The 23,848-nt window shown below is 36.4% G+C and overlaps 1 protein-coding gene across 1 annotated transcript in view; it reads right to left on the reverse strand.

Moving 5' to 3' along the window:
- Positions 1 to 2,815: 2,815 nt before the first annotated feature.
- The window catches only part of SERINC1 (serine incorporator 1), a 28,591-nt gene continuing 7,558 nt past the window's right edge, over positions 2,816 to 23,848 (reverse strand). Inside the window, exons 2-10 of the mRNA XM_090279805.1 lie at positions 21,701 to 21,862; positions 19,196 to 19,365; positions 15,902 to 15,981; positions 15,522 to 15,659; positions 13,970 to 14,139; positions 13,778 to 13,868; positions 6,050 to 6,194; positions 5,716 to 5,946; positions 2,816 to 4,394 (exon numbers count right to left, since the gene is read on the reverse strand). Coding sequence (XP_090135931.1) covers positions 4,259 to 4,394; positions 5,716 to 5,946; positions 6,050 to 6,194; positions 13,778 to 13,868; positions 13,970 to 14,139; positions 15,522 to 15,659; positions 15,902 to 15,981; positions 19,196 to 19,365; positions 21,701 to 21,862 — 1,323 coding nt within the window. The 3' untranslated portion in view covers positions 2,816 to 4,258. The remainder of the gene's footprint in view (positions 4,395 to 5,715; positions 5,947 to 6,049; positions 6,195 to 13,777; positions 13,869 to 13,969; positions 14,140 to 15,521; positions 15,660 to 15,901; positions 15,982 to 19,195; positions 19,366 to 21,700; positions 21,863 to 23,848) is intronic.

Raw genomic sequence — 23,848 nt, forward strand, 5'->3', positions numbered from 1 at the left:
TTAGGGTGTCACTACAGCAGGTCCTCAAATATCATCTTGTTCAATGTGGTTTCCTTATAATATTGATAAAGAGAATTCAATTCCCAGCTGGGGCACTGTGTATAGTTTGCATGTTCTCTCCATGTCTGTATAGGTTTTCTCCAGGACTCGTTTCCTCCCACATCCCAAAGATGTACACTAGGTGAATTCACAGTGTCTAAATTGTTTCAGTTGAGTGTGTGTGCGTGTGAGGGTGCTCTGCAGTGCACATCCTGTCCAGGTTTGGTTTCCACCCTGTGCCCTGAGGTGCTGGGATAGGCTCCAGCTGCCTGCACCCTGAGCTGGAGTAAGCGGACTGGAAGTAATTTTCTTATTTTTATTCATTTTTCTTAAATGTATATATAGAACCCATTTTTTGTGTTTGATATTAGAAGTGTTTTGGGTCTTTACTTTGAAGTTTGGTGATTTTTTGTGAACAGAAATGTGCCAGAGCCATTGTTTATATAAATTGCCAATGGTAAAATTCTGTTGTATGTCATTTTTCTTCCAAGTCACAGTTTCTAAGAATCTATAGGTGACTTTAAGTGAGGACTTCTTCTGTGTTCCATACAGATAGTATACCCAGGAGTTTAGAGGCTAAAGTGTGAGAAGGTCTGCAGACTGGGAAAATGACCAAATGACAGTCATTATGAACATATATATATATATATATACACACACACACACACACACACACATATATATATATATATATATACACACACACACACACACACACATATATATATATATATATATATATATATATATATACATACACTACTACTACATTTAAGAATTAGCACCTAGACCTTTGTTTCAAACATACATGAAATATTGAGAACTGGTTGCATATATTAGGCTATAAAGGCATATCAACATATTTCAAGGAATTGGTAACAGACAATTCAAATAAACTAACCTTGATTGTTTTGAGGAATACTGGCCTGATAGTTTGTGTCCTTGATTGGAGGTTACCTTACACTTTTTCCATTAGACTGGGGTTATGGGTTTTGGAAAAGACCACAGAGCTGAAGTGTAATTTTCAGGGTATGAAGGGGGACTCCCCCCCAAAAACGGAATTACCTTCTGGAGGTCGGCCACTTGCAGTACAGGTTTCCCCCGCAAGTGTTCTACGAAGCCATCTGTATCCGTGTACCAGCAGCTGCATTGTTAGAGGCTACATTCAGCTTCAGTGAGGCTTTTTTGAAGACTCACTGCATTTGCCCATTTTGACAGATGATTTACAAGTGCACCTCCCCACACCGTGCTGTCAGCGTTTTTGACCAAAAACAGTTTGACCCCCGTGCCCCATGCTCTCTATTCACGCATCTTACCCAGGGCAACTGTTTCCCTGATTGAAAAAAGTCCTCAAAGAAATGTTTTGCCATTGTGGAAGTGGTGAAACAAAAAATGGCAGCAGCTAAAGGCATCAAAATCAGTGAGATCAAACTTTTGAGCAGTGGGAAAAAAGTTCTTGATACATGTGTTGCATCAAATGGAGAGTACTTTGAAGGTGACTGAAGTTTAAACATTTTAAGAACATACAATTTTTCATAAATGCCGGGTTTTTTTGGATTCCCCCCCCCCCCCCCCCCCATGTGTCAAAGGTACATTATCGACCTGACTTTTCACTGTTAACCTTGAATTAGTAGATTGGAATGGCAAAGGGAACATATCTATGAGCCCAAAGGTTCTACACCACCTCCCATGCTGTCTCAAAAACAGCCCACGTGGCTCATGACATCACTTCCTTACATGCAATCTTTTATGCACTTGTGCCCGCCAGTGGCAAATTTTGGACTTGTCAGCCCTATAATGAGTGAGCCTATTCCATATATATATATATCCTATTGGTTCTAATACACGAACTGAAAAAATTGAACAGAAGCTCTCTACGCTATATATATCTTAGAAAGTCAAGGGTGAAGGAATGGAACAGCTTTTTCCCAGTAAATGGGGATGATTTTCAGACTTCACAGAACAGTACTAGAAAGTGTTAACACTGGCCAAATGCTGACAAGTCAAACATGGAAGTTCACCAAGACAGAGAGAAGTGAGATATTTAGGGTCTTTTTAAAAAATTGATAAATTGAATCTAATCAAAATTACACATTTTCACGCTGCAAAAGGCCCTGTTAAGAGGATGGAAAGACAAAGCTACAGACTGGGAGAAAATATTTGCCAACTACATATCTGATAAAGGACAGGTATCTAGAATCATGAACTGTCAAAACTGAACAGAAATTTTTTAAAAATCCAATTAGAAAACGTCCAAAAGACAAATAGACATTTCACCAAAGACGTCACATGAATGACAAATACACACATTAAAAGATATTTGACATGAGCCATTTAGGAAAGACAAAACCACAATAAGATCACATTTCTATCAGGACGGCTAAAATAAAAAAGTGATATCAAAAAGAAACCAAACTGCTCATTATCAATGGTGTGAATGTGAAATGCTGTCACTCTGGAAAATAGTTACCCTGGAGATCCATTCAAGTTGTACCAATAGTTCACCCCTTTTTATAGTTAAACAGTATCCTCAAACTAAACTGGTCCACTAAAAGCTTCTTTAGAAGTATTACACTACTTTATTTACCTTTGAGATCTAACTTTTAGGGTTACTCTCAGGGGACCAAAAGGGTAAATATCACCTTTAAAACAATTGAGTTTTTCAGGACAGAAAATGGTTAACCCTCTAGTGCCAGGCTCTTTTATATACAGGAAGGTAGGCTGAATATTACAGACACTGTGTTTGAGTTGATAAAGAATTAACACACTGCACACGTCCTCTGAATTCATTTATTTAGTGATAGAATACAGTCATTCAGATCATGGAACACAATATCAATACAGAATAAGGGGGGAATTGAGTTTAATTGTTACATTTTATTTAAATTAATAAATAAAAGCAAATGTAGATTTTGGGGGGTTAAGATTAAGACACTAATGACACAAGCAAAAAAGTTTCTAAGTTAGCTATTATATACCGCTTGATTTTTAAGATTATAATAATTATATATTTTAATTAGATGGCAGCAGCTACAAAAGCACTTTAAACATCCTTTGAACTGTATAGTGTACTGTAAGCAGTTTATTCCACAGCATTCCATCATTCTCATGGCCTCAGTTGACAGGCAGGAGGCAAGCTGGAACCAACAATCCACATCACAAATTACCCACCACTACTCAGGTGTAAAATCTATTATACATGTATTTTTAGAAACTAGTTTTGGATGCCAGAAAGAATGTCAGCTATTTTTGGCAGACTTAGGACTTGCTGGCTTTGCCACTAGTTAGCTACCTGCACTGTGTCAAGTCTGTGCTTCAGTTGCTTCATTTTTTTAAATGGGAGGATTGGACTCGTTTTGTCTGTATCTGCTGAAGCCTACTATTTTGCAGTTTCTTGCTCTCCAATCCAAAGTTTACCACCTTTGATTTCAAAGTGATTTTCAACAGCTTCCTTCTACTTCATGATTATCCTTTTCAAAACCTTGTCTAAATCCTTCAGAGTCCTGAACACCTCCACTGAACCTATATACTTTTACATGTTTATGATGACCACAACAAAGCTCACCATGCTGCTACAGAAGGCCATCCCTACTCAGGGAAGAGGAAAACCTGATTAAGTATTCATTTTAGTACCCATCACCAATCTTGTTTCTTTAAAGTCTCTGTCTCAATTTCCATCAAAACCTACACTGTTGTCGATCAAACTATCTGTATACATTTCCTATCTTTATATCAAAAGAAAAACCTGACAGGATTTTTCAAACAACTGTCATGTAAGTTTGACTTGCTTACACGATTTTTAAACAGCCATGTTCTCAGCAAACTCCCGCAGAGCAAGGCATCAGGTATTTCAAAAGGCAGCCACACACTTTCTTTTATACTTCTAAGCTTAAGTTCTAACACAATTTAAAAATCAAATTGTCAAGTAGCCTTGATTTTACTATTATTTTCACAGGTACAGAACAGGATAAACCTAACAATGCCCACTTTTCCTAACTCGCCACCATACTCCTGAAACCTTTGTGGTGCATTCTAACACACCTATCAATGCACTTGGCAAGAAGATAATAAAATGGCAAGCAGTAAAATCTAATTCATGCCAGAACACTGGAGAAGTTTCATGGGAAGCACACACGTACATAACTTTACAAAAGTTGGAAATACTGTTAACTTCGAATAAGCAATGATTACACTGGGACTTTCATGCCAGAAGTCCTCTTCAGTCAAAATCACGATTGGTAAGAACAAGTGGTGCCACCAGTGTCCAAACATACAGTACGAGGCCAATCCAGCTAGAAGAGATTTTCACCCAGACAGCTGTCCACTGGCTCTTCATCTCACGAGAAGGCTCATACCTGAAATTTAAAGAAAACAAAAAGGGCAGGTGTTGAATTATCAGCCCTCAAACTACTTCATAAGTTCAGAAGTGTTCTTTGTACACAGTTTGTGATAACATATAGTTGCTGACTAATCTGATGCCTTGCTTTCTCTACTAATTTTAATAACTAATGTGAAGGTAAACATCAGTAACTCTTTAAAGGAGTTAAAGACATAGGCATCTAAAAGCTGTTTATATAATACTCAAGCTTTTTGTGTATTACCTTAGTAGTTATGAAATAGTAGAGAAACGGAGTATGAGCTCTCAATAAGTAAGATGTTATTGCAACACAAAAGACATCAACTCTACCTTTTATAAAGAATATAATCTGTTCAAATCATATATAGGTAAGTCACCCCCATCCCCAATTCCTGTCTCAGATTTAAGACTGGGAAGGAAATACATCACAAATTTAGCTGATTTTTGTGTTAAGGAAACACACCAAATATATTTTTGATCTAAATAAAGTCTTAATATTTATTATTATTACCAGAAAGCCAAAGCTGTGAAATATTGCAAACTATATGGATTCTTATAGCTTAATATGTTGCATTGTAGAAATTTTTAAAACTTTTATTTTTTAATAATAAATGCCAGTCAGTAATGGCTGCTCCCAAAGAAATAAGGCAAAGAATTTTTTCTCAATCTTTTGCTGGTATTTAAAGTCTTATTACAAGTTAAAGGTATTATGCATTAAAAGTTATTAAAAACAGAACTGCCTAAAACACCAGTTCACCTTGAATCTCAAAAATCAACTTTTTCACTGATAATCAGGACAAAATTAGAATGTTCAAAACCAAAATAATATATATTGCTATCTTCCTCTTACTAGAAAGATTTATGAATTAGTTTACAAAGGATTAAAAAAAAAGCACAAATTAGCTTTGAAGCATTCTAAGGATCTGTCTATATCAGTGTATTCACACTTCAATTTTAAAGCCTTAATGACAAAGTTTGAACAAAAGAGAAGAAGTTTGTCTTTTATTGTATTTTGTCAGGAATTGGTTACAATACTTAAAAAATAAGAAAAAATAAACTGTTGGGTCAATGATCAACATATATTTCTTTAAGAAATGTTAATTTCATGAGAACTTCTACTTTAACCCCTCCAAGATTTGGAAATATTTCAGTGTTGGCTATTGCAAAAGCATGGAAGTCTGTATTTCACACACTGATCTCATTATTCATTTAGCTATAAATTTTGAAACACATTGAAGGATTGCAAAACATATTTTGCAGTGGAATTAAGAAAAGCTGCCAGAATTTCCACATGCAGAGTTTTCATTAAATGTATGTACCTGTACCAGTTGGTAAGGGTCATCATGATATAAAGGGAAGCCAGGAAAAGCATGAAGTGAAAGAAGGAGTAACTGTAAGTGACCCCATCCCTTTCATTATCTACAGCGCGGTGAACATCATCGCCATCTTCAAGTGATCCATCACTTCTGGCTCCACCATCTTCTATTAATGTTGATTCATCACTTGTTAGAGTAAGCTTATTAACCTGACTGTTGTTCGAAGTACGGATGCTGAATGAAAGATGGTTTAGAAAGAGAGAAGAAAAAGGGCATTAAAAAATGATTTAAATATGAATACCTAGACTTATTTTAATAAATCCGTAATTGTTCTTACCTTGAATAAAACACACACAATAAAAAGAGGATTAGTCCTATAATTCCTTGAGCATGCCACCACTGGACAGACTGCCCATCCTTTGGTACAGTTCTTGTTGTGTTGTACCCAATTATGCTTAGTAGACTCGGGTTGCAATCTGTTTCTATAGCGTAAATTAAGGTCAAGTTAAACTGTTAGAATAAAATAAACATTTTATTTTTCAAAGTTTAATTGCAGTTCTCTTTAACTCTATACCCTTACAAATTCAAAAAAACTTTCTGGAAAAAGCCACAAGTATAGCAAAAAAATACTTTAAGACAACTTGTATTTATATTCACAATGAAACCTTTTGAATTTTACATTGCTAGTTTTATAGAAGTGCTTGAATGTTATTAAGCTCTCCAAAGTATAATAAATCTCTAGCCAACTTAGGAATAAAATTCAGGTGTTCTAAACCAAAATGCATTGACTTTTTACTATATATTGTGATATACCAATAGTGACTAGTGACTTTATGAAGTTTATCTGTCAAAGTACATTGCTATAAAAGCAAGATAGCTTACACGTACCAATTAGAATTCTAGCAATGGTTTGTGGAAATGACCAAATAAGTCATAATGACCTGATGCATATTCAGGTTTGGTAGTCAGTAAAGGTTCCCATATGTTTCTTTTTCCCACAAAGCCAGATATGTCAATCACCATCTTATTAATGAAAAATGATTCTTATCCAAAAGCCATTCAGATAAGGAGACTCTCAAAATGAAATTACTACTTTTTTTTCTAATCTAGATAAAATTACTAGTGAATCTTTCTCTACTATAGTAAACAAACAAAAAACAACAAAATACCCCATTCTCCAACTAGTGATAAAACACCTACAGAGTTTGTAAACTCAATAAAATAAGATTCAGATAACATGTCATAATTATTTTAAAGGAAAAGACCATTTTCTTCCTTTTCAAAAAATAGTAATGCCTCAAACAGTGTCTCATTTCGGATGATATACATTAGCTTCTAGTCCCCTGAAATGCAGTGTAACTGACCTATAAAGATTCATTACAAAACCCCAATCGTATTCACTTGCAAGGTAGCCATAAACAAAAATAACTTCATTAAAAAATAAAAAACCTGTTGGTGGTGAGGAGAAAAGCTGGCGGCGGAGTAGGTAGCAGTATTTTCTGCTTGCTCCCATCACGGAAGGACTCGGAGTGCAAACACAGAGAGGAGTGAGTGAGTGCGAATTTCAGACAGCGCGAACAGGGAAGGGAGTGCGGGAGCGGTGTGAAAGAGGGCAGAAAGCTCGGCCCACACTCTCCAAGCTGAGTTGCTGGGCCTCCCAGCCCGGGGCCTCTGCTGCAATGCACCCGAAAGGGGCAGCTGCTGACTGGCTCATAACCCAGAACTGCTTGGAAGCTTCCCCCTGCCATAGGCGCACTGACCAGCAAAGTCCCAGAGGAAGTCAGCGAGAGGTTTGGTTGAAACAGCCGGAAGCGTGGGAAGACAGTGAACAGCCCGGACGGTGAGAAACTATATGAACTGAGTCTAGGCGGGGACTCCGTTGGCTGGCAACTCTGTGCCCCAGGGTGCTCGCACCAAGGCTCCACCAAACAAAGAAAACAGAACTGAGCTGGGGAGGAGGGGCCCATACGGGAAAGCTGCAGTGGAACTGCAGACTTGGTAGGGACCCCAGGCAGGCAAGTGGTACACGCAGGATGGGATGCAGGCCACTGTTGCAGCTTGGAAGCAACACAGACACTTTTTTGGAGGAGTAGACACAGGACTTGAGGCTGGGGAGTGACAATTGGCATGTGCGCGCTGGCCCACCAGCAGAACAACATTGCTAGACAATCCTGAGAGGGCTGCGGGTGCCACAGGACCATGGGGGAGGGGACTCAACCAAGTGCGGCTCACAGCAGAGTGGTGGCAGGCCCACAAGAGAGAGAATAGCACCCCTAGAATCAAGTTAAATCTCCTCACAGCCAGCCATCCAGAAAAGATTTGAAACCCATGGAATTTTGACTAGGGGTGGATCCAGAAAAAGAAGACAGCGCCCAAAGATTGTACTGGCATCTCCACAAAAAACTCAAGACAAGGTGGGTAGAGTGACTCTCAATCAACTAGCCAGAGAGAAGGATCCACCAAAGAGTAACTGAAATACAACCAGAGAGCTTAAACGACATAAAGGGCATCCCAAGAGGATCAGGCTCAGGAGATCAAAGAGACTGCACCACTGAATCCCCCTGGACTCCTATACAGAATCTTATAGGATGAAGACAGGAAATCAAAGCAGACAAATCTAAGAAACAAAAACAAGAAGCATCCAACATGGGGAGACAAAGAAACAACCGCCCAATGAAAGGAAAAGAGGAATCCCCAGAAAGAGAGAGGGATGGAACAGACATAAGCCAACTATCAGACATGGAATTCAAAAGAATGGTTTTAAGAAAGCTCAATGTCGTTGACAAACTCAAAGAAAACTACAAAGAACTCCAGGGAAGCTAAAAGGACCTTATGGAGAACTACACCAGCATAAAAAAGGACATAGAAATTATCAATAAGAACGAGGAAGAAATGAAGAATACAATTTCTGAACTGAAGAATACAGTAGAATCAATCAAAAGCAGGCTAAATGAATCAGAGGATCGAATCAGTGAGTTAAAAGGACAATGTAGAAAAAAATTCCCAGACAATACAACAAGATGAAAAATATTCAGAAAGAATGAAGAGGGTGTAAGAGAATTGCTGGACAACATGAAATGAAAAAATATTTGAATCACAGGGATACAAGAAGGTGAAGAAGAGGAGCATGGGATAGAAAACCTGATTGAAAAAGTAATGACAGAAAATTTTCCTAACTTGATAAGAGAAAAAGTCATGTAAGTCCAGGAAGCACAGAGGGTCCCAATGAAGATGAACCCAAAAAGGCCCACTCGAAGGCACATAATAATTAAAATGGCAATATTCAAAGACAAAGAGAGAATCTTAACAGCAGCAAGAGAAAAACAGCAAATAACATACAAGGGAGCTCAACTGATTTCTCAATAGAAACACTACAAGCCAGAAGGGAATGGCAAAAAATATTTCAAAGGCCTACAACCAAGATTACTCTACCCAGCAAGGCTCTCTTTCAAAATAGAAGGTGAAATAAGGAGTTTCCCAGACAAAGGAAGACTAAAAGAATACATCTCCACCAAACCAGCATTGCAAGAGATGCTAAAGGGAATGCTTTAAGATAAAGAAGAAAAAAAAAAAAAGAGAGGGAGAGGAACAAGGTACAAAGGGAACTGAATAAATACCAGTCAATAATAACCTTAAATGTAAATGGATTAAATGCTCCAATCAAAAGACAAAGGGTAGTGGAATGGATATGAAAACATGACCCATATACATGCTGTCTACAAGAGACACACCTCAAAACAAAAGATTTACACAGACTGAAAGTGAAGGGATGGAAAAAAGTATTCCAAGCAAATGGACATGAAAAAAAAGCTGGGGTAGCAATACTTATATCAGACAAAACAGATTTCACAGCAAAGGCCATAAAAAGAGACAAAGAAGGGCATTTCATAATATTGAAGGGAACAATCCATCAAGATATAACCCTGGTAAACATATGTGCCCCAACATAGGAGCACCCAAATATATAAGGAAAATACTAGAAGACTACAAGAAGGATATCAACAGCAACACACTCATAGTAGGGGACTTTAACACCCTATTATCAACAATAGACAGATCTTTGAAGCAAAGAAATACCAAGGATATTGAGGCATTGAACAACACTCTAGATCAAATGGACTTAACTGATATATATAGAACTTTTAACCCCAAAGAAGCAAAATATATTCTTTTCAAATGCACATGGGGCATTTTCAAATTCAAGAAACTTAAAATTATATCAAGCATCTTCTCAGAGCACAATGCCTTGAAACTAGAAATCAACCTCAAGGAAAAAAAATCAACAACATTCAAACTTATGGAGAATGAATAACATGCTATTGAATAATGAATGTGTTAACAATGACATTAAGGAAGAATTTAAGAAGTATCTGAAAACTAATGATAATGAACACACAATAGCCCAAAATCTATGGGACACAGCGAAAGCAGTCCTGAGAGGAAAATTCATAGCAATACAGGCCTACCTGAAAAGGATAGAATCTCAAAGAAAAAATCTAACCCTACAGCTACAAGAACTAGAACAACAACAACAAACAAAGCCCAGGGCGAATAGAAGGAAGGAAATCATCAAAATCAGAGCAGAATTAAATGACATAGAGACTGAACAAACAATTCATAAGATCAACAAAAGTAGGAGCTGGTTCTTTGAAAAGATAAACAAAAATTACAAGCCTTTAGCCAGGTTCATCCAAGAAAAAAAGAGAGACCCAAATAAACAAAACCAGAAACGAAAGAGGAGAAATCACGACCAATATCACAGAAATACAAAGGACTGTAAGATATTACTACAAACAACTGTATGGCAAAAACCTTGACAACCTAGATGAAATGGACAAATTTCTAAAAACATAATCTTCCAAATCTGAATCAAGAAGAAGTAGAAAGCCTGAACAGACTGATAACAAAGACTGAAATAGAAGCAGTAATCAAAAAACTCCCAGCACACAAAAGCCCTGGACCGGATGGCTTCATAGGCGAATTTTACAAAACATTTAGGAAAGAACCAACGCCTACCCTTCTCAAACTATTCCAAAAAATCCAAGAAGAGGGGAGACTCCCAAACGCTTTCTATGAAGCCAGTATTACCCTAATTCCAAAATCAGATCAAGACACAACAAAGAAAGAAAACTACACGCCAACATCACTGATGAACATAGATGCTAAAATTCTTAACAAAATATTGGCAAACAGGATCCAGCAACACATTAAAAAGATCATATACCACGATCAAGTGGAATTTGTCCCAGGGATGCAAGGATGGTTTAATATTCGCAAGTCAATAAATATAATACACTACCTAAACAAAATGAAAGACAAAAATGACATGATCATATCAATAGGTGCAGAAAAAGTATTTAATAGAGTACAACACCCATTTATGATGAAAAACTCAGCAAAATGGGAATAGAGGGAGCATACCTCAACATAATTAAGGCTATATACAAGAAACCTGAAGCCAACATCATACTCAGTGGGCAAAAACTGTGAAAGCATTCCCCCTGAGATCAGGAACAAGACAAGGATGTCCAGGCTCTCCACTCCTATTCAACATAGTGCTGGAAAAGTTATAGCCACAACTATCAGACAAGAAAAAGAAATAAAAGGCATCCAAATTGGAAAAGAGTAAGTAAAACTCTCATTATTTGCAGATGACATGGTAGTGTACACAGAAAACCCTATAGACTCCACTAAAAAACTATTTGACATAATAAGCACATTTGGCAAAATAGCAGGGTACAAAGTCAATATACAGAAACCGAAGGTATTGCTGTACACCAACAATAAAATATCAGAGATAGAAACCAAAAAAAAAAAAAAAATCCCAATTACTATAGCAACAAGAAAAATAAAGTACCTAGAAATAAACTTAACCAAAGAAATAAAAGCTTGTACTTGGAAAACTACATAACACTGAAAAAAGAAATTAAAGAAGATACAAATAAATGGAAGCAAATGCCATGTTCATGGATGGGAAGAATCAACATCATTACAATGTCCATACTACCCAAAGCAATTTACAGATTCAATGCAATCCCTATTAAAATACCAATGACAGGTTTCACAGACCTAGAACAAATACTTCAAAAATTTACATGGAAACAAAAAAGTCCCCAAATAGCCAAAGCAATTTTGAGACAGAAGAACACAGCAGGAGGAATCACAACACCAGACATCAAACTATACTACAAAACCACTGTGATCAAAACAGTCTGGTACTGGCATAAGAACAGACATATAGATCAGTGGAACAGAACAGAGAGCCCAGAAAGAAACTCAAGTCTATATGGTCAACTAATCTTTGACAAAGGAGGAAGGAACATAAAATGGAGTGAAAAGAGCCTCTTCAACAAATGGTGTTAGTAGAACTGGACAGGGACGTGCAAAAAAATGCAACTAGACCACCAACTTACACCACAGACCAGAATAAACTCAAGATGGATCAAAGACTTAAATGTAAGTTGTGACACCATAAAAGTCCTAGAGGAAAACATAGGCAGGAAAATTTCAGATATCCCACGTAGCAGTATTTTCACCAATTCATCTCCTAAGGCAAGGGAAATAAATAAAAGAATAAACAAATGGGACTACATCAAACTAAAGAGTTTCTGCTCAGCAAATGAAAACACCACCAAGATGAAAAGGAAACCAACCATATGGGAAAACATAGTTGCCAATGATACCTCAGACAAGGGATTGATCTCCAAGATATATAAAGAACTTACACATCTCAACGCCAAGAAGACAGACAGCCCAATTAAAAAATGGGCAAAGGATCTGAACAAACACTTCTCCAAGGAGGATACACAGAGGGTCCATAGACACATGAAAGAATGCTCAACATCACTAGCCATCAGAGACACAAACAAAAACCACAATGAGATACCACTTTACATGTGTCAGAATGGCCATCATCAACAAATCAACAAACGACAAGTGCTGGCGAGGATGTGGAGAAACGGGAACCCTACTACACTGTTGGTAGGAATGCAGACTGGGACAGTCACTATGGAAAACAGTTTGGAATGTCCTCAAAAAACTAAAAATGGAACCGCCTTTTGAACCAGCGAATCCACTGCTAGGATTATACCCAAAGAATCCTGAAACCCCAATTCAAAATAACCTATGTACCCCTATGTTCGTAACAGCGCTGTTTACAATAGCCAAGCGCTGAAAACAGCCTAAGTGCCCATCTATAGATGAGTGGATTAAAAAACTGTGGTACATTTACAGAATGGAATACTATGCAGCACAAAGAAAGAAGGAACTCCTGCCATTTGTAAGAACATGGATGGAACTAGAGAGAATTATGCTTAGTGACATAAGCCAGGCAATGAAAGAAAAATACCGTATGATACCACCTGATACAGGAGACTAATAACACAAATGAACAAAACTGAACAAGGAACAGAATAACAGTTATCAGAGGGGAGGGGGGAGGGAGAGAAGGGGGATAAGTAGGGGAAAGGTCTAGTCAAAGAACATGTATAAATGACACATGGACATGGATAACGGGGGGGGGAAATGACTGTGGGAGAAAGGGTGGGCTGGATGGAGGAGAGCAATGGGGGAAAAATGGGACAACTGCTATTGAAAAACAAAAATAAATTTAAAAAAATATTATTGAATCAATAATTTCTTTGCATTTATCATATGCACTGTGCAAAATAGGTATACTTCTTACACTTTTCATGTAATTTCTTAAAATTTTGTTTGTGAAAGAAACTAAAAAATATATAACAATACATCAAACATGGAAATGTTATTATTTCCATACTCTCTAACTTTCTGGGAATACAACTGCCTCTGTCACCAATGACCCCCTTTATCTATTTTGCCTCTGTCTAAGCACTCCTTGCCCTCTGGTAACTGCCAGTCTGTTGTCTGTCCTCATGATTTGTTCTCCATCTGTTTTGTTTGATTTTTATATTTCATGGATACGTGAAATAACATGGTATTTGTCTTAATTTTTAAATAGTTTAATTTCACAAAATGATCATCTCTGAAAAAAATAAAATTGCAGGATTGATTAAAAAATAAATAAACCCAAGCAAACAAAACATACCTGGTTCATTGGTCATAGCAGACCATGTCAAATACATTGTGTAGACTGTAATTACTGAAGACTGTAGCAAACCAGATCTTGGTTGTGACTCCTACAAAAATAAGCAATGGAGATAAATATTCTAACATTCAAGATTTAGGAAAACTCAGAAAAACAGAAGCTTCATGTAAACTAATAATATAAAGAGCATACTTGGATTTTTGGCAGTATAGACATTACAGAAGCACCAAGGCAGAGGAGCATGTTGACGCTGATGAATGCTTTATTTTCGGAACAACTGGCTGGATGAGTATAGTAAACAAAGAACAGGACGATAGCAACTAAAGACAGCAGATAATTCAGAGCTGTAGCTGATAACAAAGCTGTGAAAGAAATACAATTGGACGATTAGATTTTATCACAAGTATTAGAAATTAGGCACAGGCCTTGTTTAAAAATAATCTTGTTTTACTAAAAATACATTTAAGCAACGGACATTGTCAGCATTATGCAGGCTATAAAAGCAGTGAAAATTTTAATTCTGAACTTTATTACATAAGACTTTTACAGTCTTTAAACCTGACACACTATTATGTTTTCAAGTTAGTAACATACTACTAACATGATTGTTATTAATGGTAATTATATTACAGAGTTTACAAACATTCATATATGCTAACCATTATTTTTAAAATATAGAAAAATAAGGGGAAGTGTAAGGGGACTAAATGGTAATGGAAAAATACAATAAAGATTAAATTAAAAAAAATAACTAGAAGGTGAATATTACTTGAGTTTTTAAAAGATTCATAATTGTTTAGTTATAAAGGCATTTGAATCAAAATTACTTACATTATCAGTTCTAAGCCCCCAGATCAATACTTTTCCTCAACTAAAACCTTTAAAAATTGCTTGTTATGATGGAGTAAGTCATTAACAATAAGGTAACTAAGTTTCTTCTATGTAAATTCCAACATACGCAATGTGTTTTAGTTTCTGTGCTAATGTGTGCTCAATATACATATATTTATATATATGTGCCTCAAGGACAGGGGACCCATCCAACAAATATTTAAATGCCAACAAAGTCCCAAGCCCTGGGGATGCAGCAGAGGGGAAAACAAGAATTCTTACATTAGATTCTGCATTCGAGACTGAGGTATTCTATATACGTGAATTTTCCAAATGCCTAAAGCTTATTTCTTTGAACACCAAACTCTCTTATTTTAACCACTGAGATCAAATACACTAATTATGTGAGAGAAGTATTAAGCTAGCAGGTATGTTGGATTTAGCTTTCACTCGGATAAAAAAATTTCTTTTTAGTTGAAACTCAAGATTATTGCACATAAAAATCTATATTTATGGCTTTAAAAAAAGAGAAAAATCAGGCAACACTGGGTTCACATTTCCACAGGACAACTATAGGATAGGAATGAGCAGTAGCTTTGCTGTTTAGATAGGGCCTTCATACTGTACAATTCATCAGAATCTCTACTATTTTCACAAGAATTGAATATAAACTTAAAACCTGGCTCACTTCCCTTGTTTTTGTACCTGTTCTAAGCACCTGAATTTTCATCTGTTTTACAGGACTCAAGCTCATCATTCAGTAATGTAAGAATTCTTTAAGTGTTACTGATGTACACAAACCTCTTCATAGAAAATAGGCCCATAAAAATCACAATTTCGCTACAGTTGACGTATCTGCTCTCATCTTCAAAATCCAACTATTTTGAAGATAATCTGTAAGACAAAAACTTACCTGCATACCAACATCTTGAGTTCCCTTCTTCCATTTTTTCAACCCATGATTCATTCCACGAATGGGCAAAATCAATAAGTAAGACGAGCTGTATGAGAATGAAGCAAAAGGCACCTGCCATACCCACATAAAACCACACTGAAAGAAAAAAACAAACAAACATACAAATGAGTGGTTGGTGCAGTTTTAGTATTTTATTTTTGCAATAATACATAAAAGGAAAAATAAAATTTTACATAAATGCTTTGATTTTTCCAACGAGGAGAAAACAAAACAAAGAAGCAAGTAGAGTTACAGTTCTAAGCAATTTTTTCAGTTTCTTAAAAAAAAAAAAAAAAAAATCAACATCACAAAATTAAAAAAAAAAAAAGATTTCTTACCAGTTGTAAAAGTTCCTTCTGGAATGAAGAAAGCCCCAACAATAATTGCTACTGCTGCAGAAAATTTAAAGAACCAGAATCTAAAACAGTAAGAAATGTAATTTTTTATTAATAAATACTCACTTAACAAGTAGTATCATATATAAAATCTTTTAAAAGCACCTCAAAGAATAGCTATATTTTCTGTGACATCCCATTTTTTTCTCATGATAATCGGAAAATGAGAAGTAAAGACTCATGTAAACTGTTTTAAGACAACTTTAGGGAAGATACTTTTGCCATTACAGTGTTCCCTCACTGATCACAGGTATTACATTCTAGACCCGCCCCCCCCCACCCCCCATGATAGGTGAAAATCTGCAAAGTAGGAACTTTACATTTATTTTAGTATTTATATATATTTTAAGGCTTTATAAACCCTTCCCACACACTTATAAACCATTCCCAACCCCTATTAACCTTTCCCATTCCCACACTTTTATAAACACTACTTATGTTCTTAAACATATTCTACACTCCTAAACCTACGTAACTTTAACAACATACATATACAGTACTGCAAAACCCTGCAATATAGTGAAAAATCCGCAATAATTAAATATAAAATTTTTAAAAATCCCGTGATACAGTAAGGCCGCGATAAGTGAACCGCTATATAGCGAGGCGCTACTGTAATGCATTATAATAAATTGAGAATATCAGTTCCATTTCATGGCCTTATTTTATATAGTGAGTACAATAATATGTTAGAATGTAAGGTGCACTGTACAGCTAGTTTTCTTTATTTTTTTTTACTCACAGTACAGAGGTAATAAGCACCATTATCAGTACAGAAAACGTAAGAGTCTATAGCTCATCCTTTAAAGCTAGAACAGCCAAGTGAGGAGGCAGTTCAGATTCCTATTTTTACTTAAGCCAATGTACTAAAAGCAGATGGATGACCAGTAGAACTGCTTATTATATGTTGTCTCTACTTATGCTGAGCTAGAGCAATGAAACACTGTCTTGGTAGGAAGACTGCAGATTCCCTACCTCAAGAGAAAACCTCATGAGTGATTTATATAAAGAAAGGGTTTGAAGCAAACCTGCACAAACCCCTCACATGCTGTTAAGAAAGGATACCTATTATTCTACTTCCAGCAGAAGCGCATATTCAGTGGCACCCAGTAAAACAGGAGTGCCACAGTCAAGAGCGTTCTGCTTTCACAGCACTACCAACTAAAATGCACACAGCGCATAACACTTTGATCTTTAAAAGGTTAATCACAGGAGTTCCAAGATTATATCTAGTAGGATAGCTTAAAAGAGGTTTCTAGAAACAGGTGGACTGCAACAGGAGCGACAGAAGACATAGTGATACAAAGACTGCAAATGTAAAACTAGGAACTGACTTTTCACCTTGTAGCTTTTAGGTAAAGGACATCTCTTCTCAGCGGATTCAGGACAAGACTAGCTGTGATAACAGGAACTCCAGAAATCTCAAGATAGGCATTCGCTTGAGTAACACCCAGATAAACAGTCCCAAACAGTCAAAAATCCCACTGAGGACTGAAAATTGAATGCAAGTAAAAAGCTCTAAGGGCACAAAAGGACAGATGCAAAGCCTGCTGGGACAGATGGCTGTTGATTGGGGGGTGGGTGGGTGCTGACACACCAGCAACACGTGTGCTGGGGAAGGCTCCCAGGTGGAATAGGCTGGATGTGGGCTTGCTCCAGAAGAGCCTGCCTTAAAAGCTCCTGAGAGAGGTGTCTACTTGGGGAGGAGTATTGGGGTTCCAGAACACAAGGTTTTGCAGGAGAAACAAGTCCCAGGAGGGTCAGGTAATTTTTTTGACCCATCAATACTTTACATCAATGAAGAGTTGCAGAAAAGAGCCAGCTTGTCCAAGATGTAGTCTTCCATTATAAGCTGAAGCCTCTCCCAGTATACACGTACTGGGCTGCTGCTATCCAGAACAATCTCACTGCTTGGAGGTGGGACCCTGAAGTTTCCTTCTGGGTTGCCCAGTACAACCAAACATATAGAGAAGTAATTAATCACCCTATTTTCATTTTGGCTGAATTGTATGTCTAAGAAACTGAGTTCTGTTGTATATAGTTAAGACTGGTCTACCAAAAGCTAATAAGAGAAAGAGGAATAATCTCCTCATTACTGGTCACAGATGTGGCAGATCCCCTTTTTAGAATGAAAATATAAAACATTACGTATCAGAGATTATACCAACAAATGACCCTAGGCTTATATTTAACATTTATATTTCCAAAGCCTGACATTCTCAAGTAGACACAAGAGGACTTTCTTATCATCCATGGATAACAAAATAATTTTGCAAATCATGTAAGCTTATTTTCCTTTAATGTTTATTTAGATTCAAAATTACTGAAAAGAGGCTATCAGACTTTTACACTGAAGTTTACAGACATGCACCATGTAACATTTTGGTCAACAACAGACCGACCACCTATAGGGCAGTAGTCCCATAAGATCATAAAGGAGCCAAAAAATTCCTATCACCTAGTAACACTGTAGTGACAGTGTCGCAGTGTGTGCTGGCAATGCTGCTGTAAACAGACAGTACATAGACTAGATAGTGCTGGTAAGAACTGTTTAAGTATTTACTACATCATACTTTTCAAAACTTATTTTTCAATTACAGTTGACATATATTAGTTTCAAGGTATACTATACTTTTTATTATTTATTATTTTAGTGTACTCCTCTCTCCTTATTTAAAAAAAAAAAAGGTTCCTATAAAGTAATATGTTGTGTTATGCCAGCAGCAGCCTCATATATCCCATTTACCGCTTTTGATTGCACCATCATCTCGTTTTTGATTTGATCTCATGTTGTTTTACATATTCAGTGAACCTACATGTACAGTGTTTATAAAATCTTATCTACAGTACTGTCCTAAGCCCTGACTCATCCAGAGCAATTTCCAGTCCTGCAAGCTAAGCTCCATTAATGTGAAGTGTCCTCTACAGGTATATCACTTTTTATCTTTTTTACCATATTTTTACTGTATTGTTTCAATGTTCAGATATGTTTACATACACAAATACTTAACACTGTGTTATAACTGCTTACAGTATTCATACAGTAACACACTGTACAGGTTAGTAGCCTAGGAGCAACAGGCTACATCATATAGCCTAGCTGTGTAGCAGGCTATACAATCTAGGTTTGTGTAAGTGCCCTCTATGATGTTTGCACAATGCAAAATCGTCTAACAATACATTTCTCAGACTGTATCCCCATCACTAAGCAGCATATGACTATATTCAAAAACTTACCCATTGTGCACTGCAGCTCTAGGATCACTGCTGCTCTTCACTTTGATCATTAACAGAGAGAGGAGGAGATAGAACATAGCCAAGCCAAAGCACAAGCGGTACACAGCTTTGTAGCCAACCAGAATGTTACAAGGGACGACACCTTTCTCGTTCTCACAAAACCCAGGAATCTAACAAAACAAAACAAAACAAGAGTTTATGATCTAGAATTTTTTTAAGTAAAAATAAAAATTCCGTATAATCAAGTAGTTTAAGTAAAGATTTAGAAAATTAAAGTTTGCTTTTCAATTTATGCTGAATATGTAATCAAGATAAGTCTGGAACATTTTCATAAATAGAAGTTTTATTCTTTTTTCACTTTACGTGAGCACATGATAAACTACAAATACAAATCCTAAAGAGAATATTTATTTGACTTGCAGACTAATCTTGCATTTTTTAAAACCCACATTCTACTGTGTTATATACTGAATTACCTATGTAAGACAAATATACAATCAATAAAAGTTTAAAGAATTATAGAATAACTAAATCAGTTTCTGAACCTTAAAGAGAACAATTAGTTTTTCAAAACCAATGCTACTTATATTCATTGAGTTTTGGGACCTTATTCTACAAGTGTTATTTCTGATAATGAAATTTGGATTAACATAATTGCTGGGAATGATTTTATTTTTTAACATAGAACCTTGAAAAAGACTGATGATCATTTTACAAAGTTACACTGGAATCAGAATACAAAAAATATTTTTAAGTGAAACAAATGCGAGTAGGTCTTAGAGATATATACACTATTTGTATGTATAAGAACTTAAAACTATATTTACGCTAAGAAGGCACTATTTCCTTTTTTGTTAGTTTCTACAGTCAATAAACCCTTTCTTGGTCTCATGTAAATCCTACCTTTCTGACCCAGTTTAAACCTTATGGCAACAGGTACTTACCCATGATGACTTGCAACAACTCACTAGCACCCTTAATTATCCTACCCCTTAGAGCAGCACAACACCTGGCCAATTTCCATCATTAAGTTAATTCAGCCACCTATAATAGTCAGGTTAATCTGGTACAGTAACTCCATAATAACAGCTTAAAACACAAGGTATATTTCTTGCTCATGGACATGGACATGGACATAATTGGTCCAGAGTAGTCAACTCAGGAATCCAGGCTGCCCGAGAAACCACCATCTCAAATGAAGTACAGGTTGGGATAGAAAAGAAAGAAGATCTTGCAACAGCAAGTAGAGGCTGAAGTGTATCATGTCCACTCACAACTCATTGACCCTACATATCACAAGCACTCTAGGAAATACAAATCTTTGATGACCTTCAGAAAGTAGAGGTGGGGATATTTGGTGATAAGAACTAACATCCACCAACTAAACTCTTAAAACCATGGTCAGTTGGATCCATGATAAAACACTATCAACATCTCTTGGTATGTTTTTTGCTTATACCAGGACTTGAGTGACATTAACTGAGCCTCATCGTAATCGAATTTTCCAAACTTGCACCATTTCTCCTCATTCCAAAACCAACCCCAAGTCTCTGCTTTAACATGGAGGTTCTCTGACAAACACTCTCAGCATCAAATTTCCTATTATCATTCACCTTGCCTTGGAGGACAGCTAATTTCTTAATCACCTTCTCCTCCCTCTCCCTCCATCTCACTCACATACACACATATAAGATCACTTATCTTTGTCAACTCTCAAAATACAATTGGTCAAATCTTCCCATTCTAAAAACCCTTTCCTCAACTCAGTTTCCTGCTAAGACCACCATCTTATTACAACTTCTCAAATCGGCTGTTTACATGCACTGGATACATTTCCTCAAGGCCAGCTGATCCCCCTCCCACTACCCTATCTCTTTTTCAACCTCACTCCCTGAAAAAAATTTTTTTAAATAAAACACCCTTTCTTACTTTTTTTCTCCTGGGTTAACAGCAACAGTTTCCTCCCAGCTGTCTAAGACCAGAACCTGGTTATTATTTATAATCCTATCACTGCCAATATTTAAATCCAGATTCAGTTATTTCTACAAAGTCTATTTCAGGCTCTCTATACACTTATTACATCACTGCAACAGCCTCCATGCATAACTGCTTGACTTCTATCCTAATTAACAGATCAATTTTCCTAAAACATACATACCATGCTCAGAAAAGCTCTTTATCCTCATTGGCTTCCTATTTTTCAATCTCTGAGTACAAAAGTTCTACTCATTCTTAGAATGTCCCTTTACCCATGAGACGCATGGAATTTGACATTTGCTTGATTAGAATTGCTTCCTCTTATTACCACAGCACATTTTCTGTACTACCATCACAGAAATTAACAAGTTTATATTGTCTGTCTTTCCTACAAGATGAGCTACTAAAATTGGGATTACATATTATCTTATTTGTACATAATTGTTTCCAGTACATAAAAGTCAGTTTCATGCATACACACACTATAGGTTCAGTTAACCAATTAAAAAAAAAAAAAAAAAGACTAACCTTATTCAGTTGTTCTTCCATTCCTGGTATTAACATTACACAAGCTACACACACTCCAACAAGCAGGAAAAGTGCATAGATCAGCCTAGTTACAGTGGAGTTGTTCCCACTAGGACAACATCGGCACAGCAAACACGGGGCGCTGCCACACAAACATGGTATCTGAGAAAAGAATATTAAAAATCAGCAGAGTTTAAAATGATAGTGAAAATTTACATTCTATCCATTCAAAAAAGAAAAAGAACTGAAGTTAAAGTAATTACCAAGGAATAAAAGGTATTTGGCTCACATACATTTTCTGTAAATTATAAAACTTAGTAATTTCTAGGTAGAGATGGCAGAAAGTCAGATAAAAGTGCCTGCCCTTACATCAAGGGAGATAAGTAAAAATGAGTTAAAACAACAAAAGGGGAAAAAAAAAAAAAAGGAAAGAAAAGAAACATTCATGATTACAAAGTTCATCTCCTGTCCTTTAGCCCCCAGAATTCTGAAAATTCTGAAAATTCTCAAATACTGCAGAGAAAAAGAGGTAAATTGGTATCCATATCTTTCCCCTCTTCTGACGTGGTGGTAGTGATAACAGTGAAAATTGATACTAGAATTGGGCAAAATAGGGTAAGTAAACAACTGAGGCTAGCTAACTTTCTCTAATGGAACTGCACATAAACTCAGGCCAAGATAGAGTAACAGTGACTAGACTTACCCTACTACCTTTATCAAAAGGGAAAAAAAATGAAATAATGATTTTCAGACACTTAACAATAGACAATGCAGTATAGTAATTTCTGAGAGGAAACAATATGAGCTCTATGATTGGCCCAACTTTCTGCCTGGGGAAGTTTCCAGGGCACAGAGCATGATCCAGGCTGAGATCAGCAGTCTACCTGAGGTGAGAGTTCAGGGAAGTGAAGGGTAGCTTCATTAGGGAAGAAAACGACACAAAATAAGCTCTGGAGATCTACAGAGGCTTCAGCTTGAGTATTCAGGAGAACACTGACTGGTGCATGCATTTGAATAAATTACTGGGGTTGGGGGAGAAGAGGAGGTAGGAGGGGTTGGTAATCCCACCAGCCAGAATGAAAAATCCTTATAATCCATGAGGCATTGAGTACAGTTGAGTATTACTCAATACTAGTGGAAAAAACCAGCCATAAGACTAAAGGTCCTTCTAGTCTTACTAATGCAACCACCAAAGATCAAATTCTCTTTACATAACTTACTTATATCCAAGAACAAAGCCCAAGAGTATTTTTTAGAAGTATAAGTATATCCAGCACCCATTAAGGTAAAATTTGCAACTCTGTCAAATGTCAGTTGACTATATTTACATGGGTCTATTTCTGGACTCTGTTCTGCTCCACTGATCTATTTGTCTATTCTTTTACCAATACAACACTGTCTTGATACTACTATAGCTTTATACTAATTCATGTAGTCGCATAGTATCAATTCTCCAACTTTTTCTTCAATATTGAGTTGACTATTCTGAGTATTTTGTATCTCCAAATAAACTTTAGAATCAGTTTTTCAATATCCACACAATAACTTCCTAGGATTTTGATTGGGATTGCACTGAACCTATAGATTATATTTGAGAAACTGAGTGAGTCTTATTAATCTATGAACATGGAATGTCTGTCCCTAGACTTTGCTCATCAGTTTTGTAGTTTTCCTCATATTGATCTTGTACATACTTTGTTAGATTTATACCTATTTCATTTTTTGGATTCTAATGTAAATTATATTGTTTTTAATTTCAAGTTCTACTTTTTAATTGCTGGTATATAGAAAAGTGATTTACTCTTATATATTAACCTTGTATTCTGCAACCTTGCTGTAATTACTTAGTAGTTCCAGGAGTTGTCATAGATGATGTCATCTATGAATCTATATACCTTTTATTTCCTTTTCTTGTCTTGTTGCACCAGCTGGAACTTCTAGGACAATGCTGAAAAGAAGTGGTGAGAGGAAATATTCTTGCCTTGTACCTGATTTTAGTGAGAAAGCTTTGAGTTTCTCACCATTAAGTATGTTAGCATAGGTGTTTTGTTAATATTCTTTATCAAGTTGAAGGAGTTCACTCTATTCCTAGTTTATCGGGAGTTTCCTCATGAACAAGTATTAAATTTTGCCAAATGTGTTTTCTGC

Source organism: Furipterus horrens, unplaced genomic scaffold (assembly GCF_987537825.1).
Source record: "Furipterus horrens unplaced genomic scaffold, mFurHor1.1.pri manual_scaffold_6, whole genome shotgun sequence".
NCBI lineage: Eukaryota > Metazoa > Chordata > Mammalia > Chiroptera > Furipteridae > Furipterus > Furipterus horrens.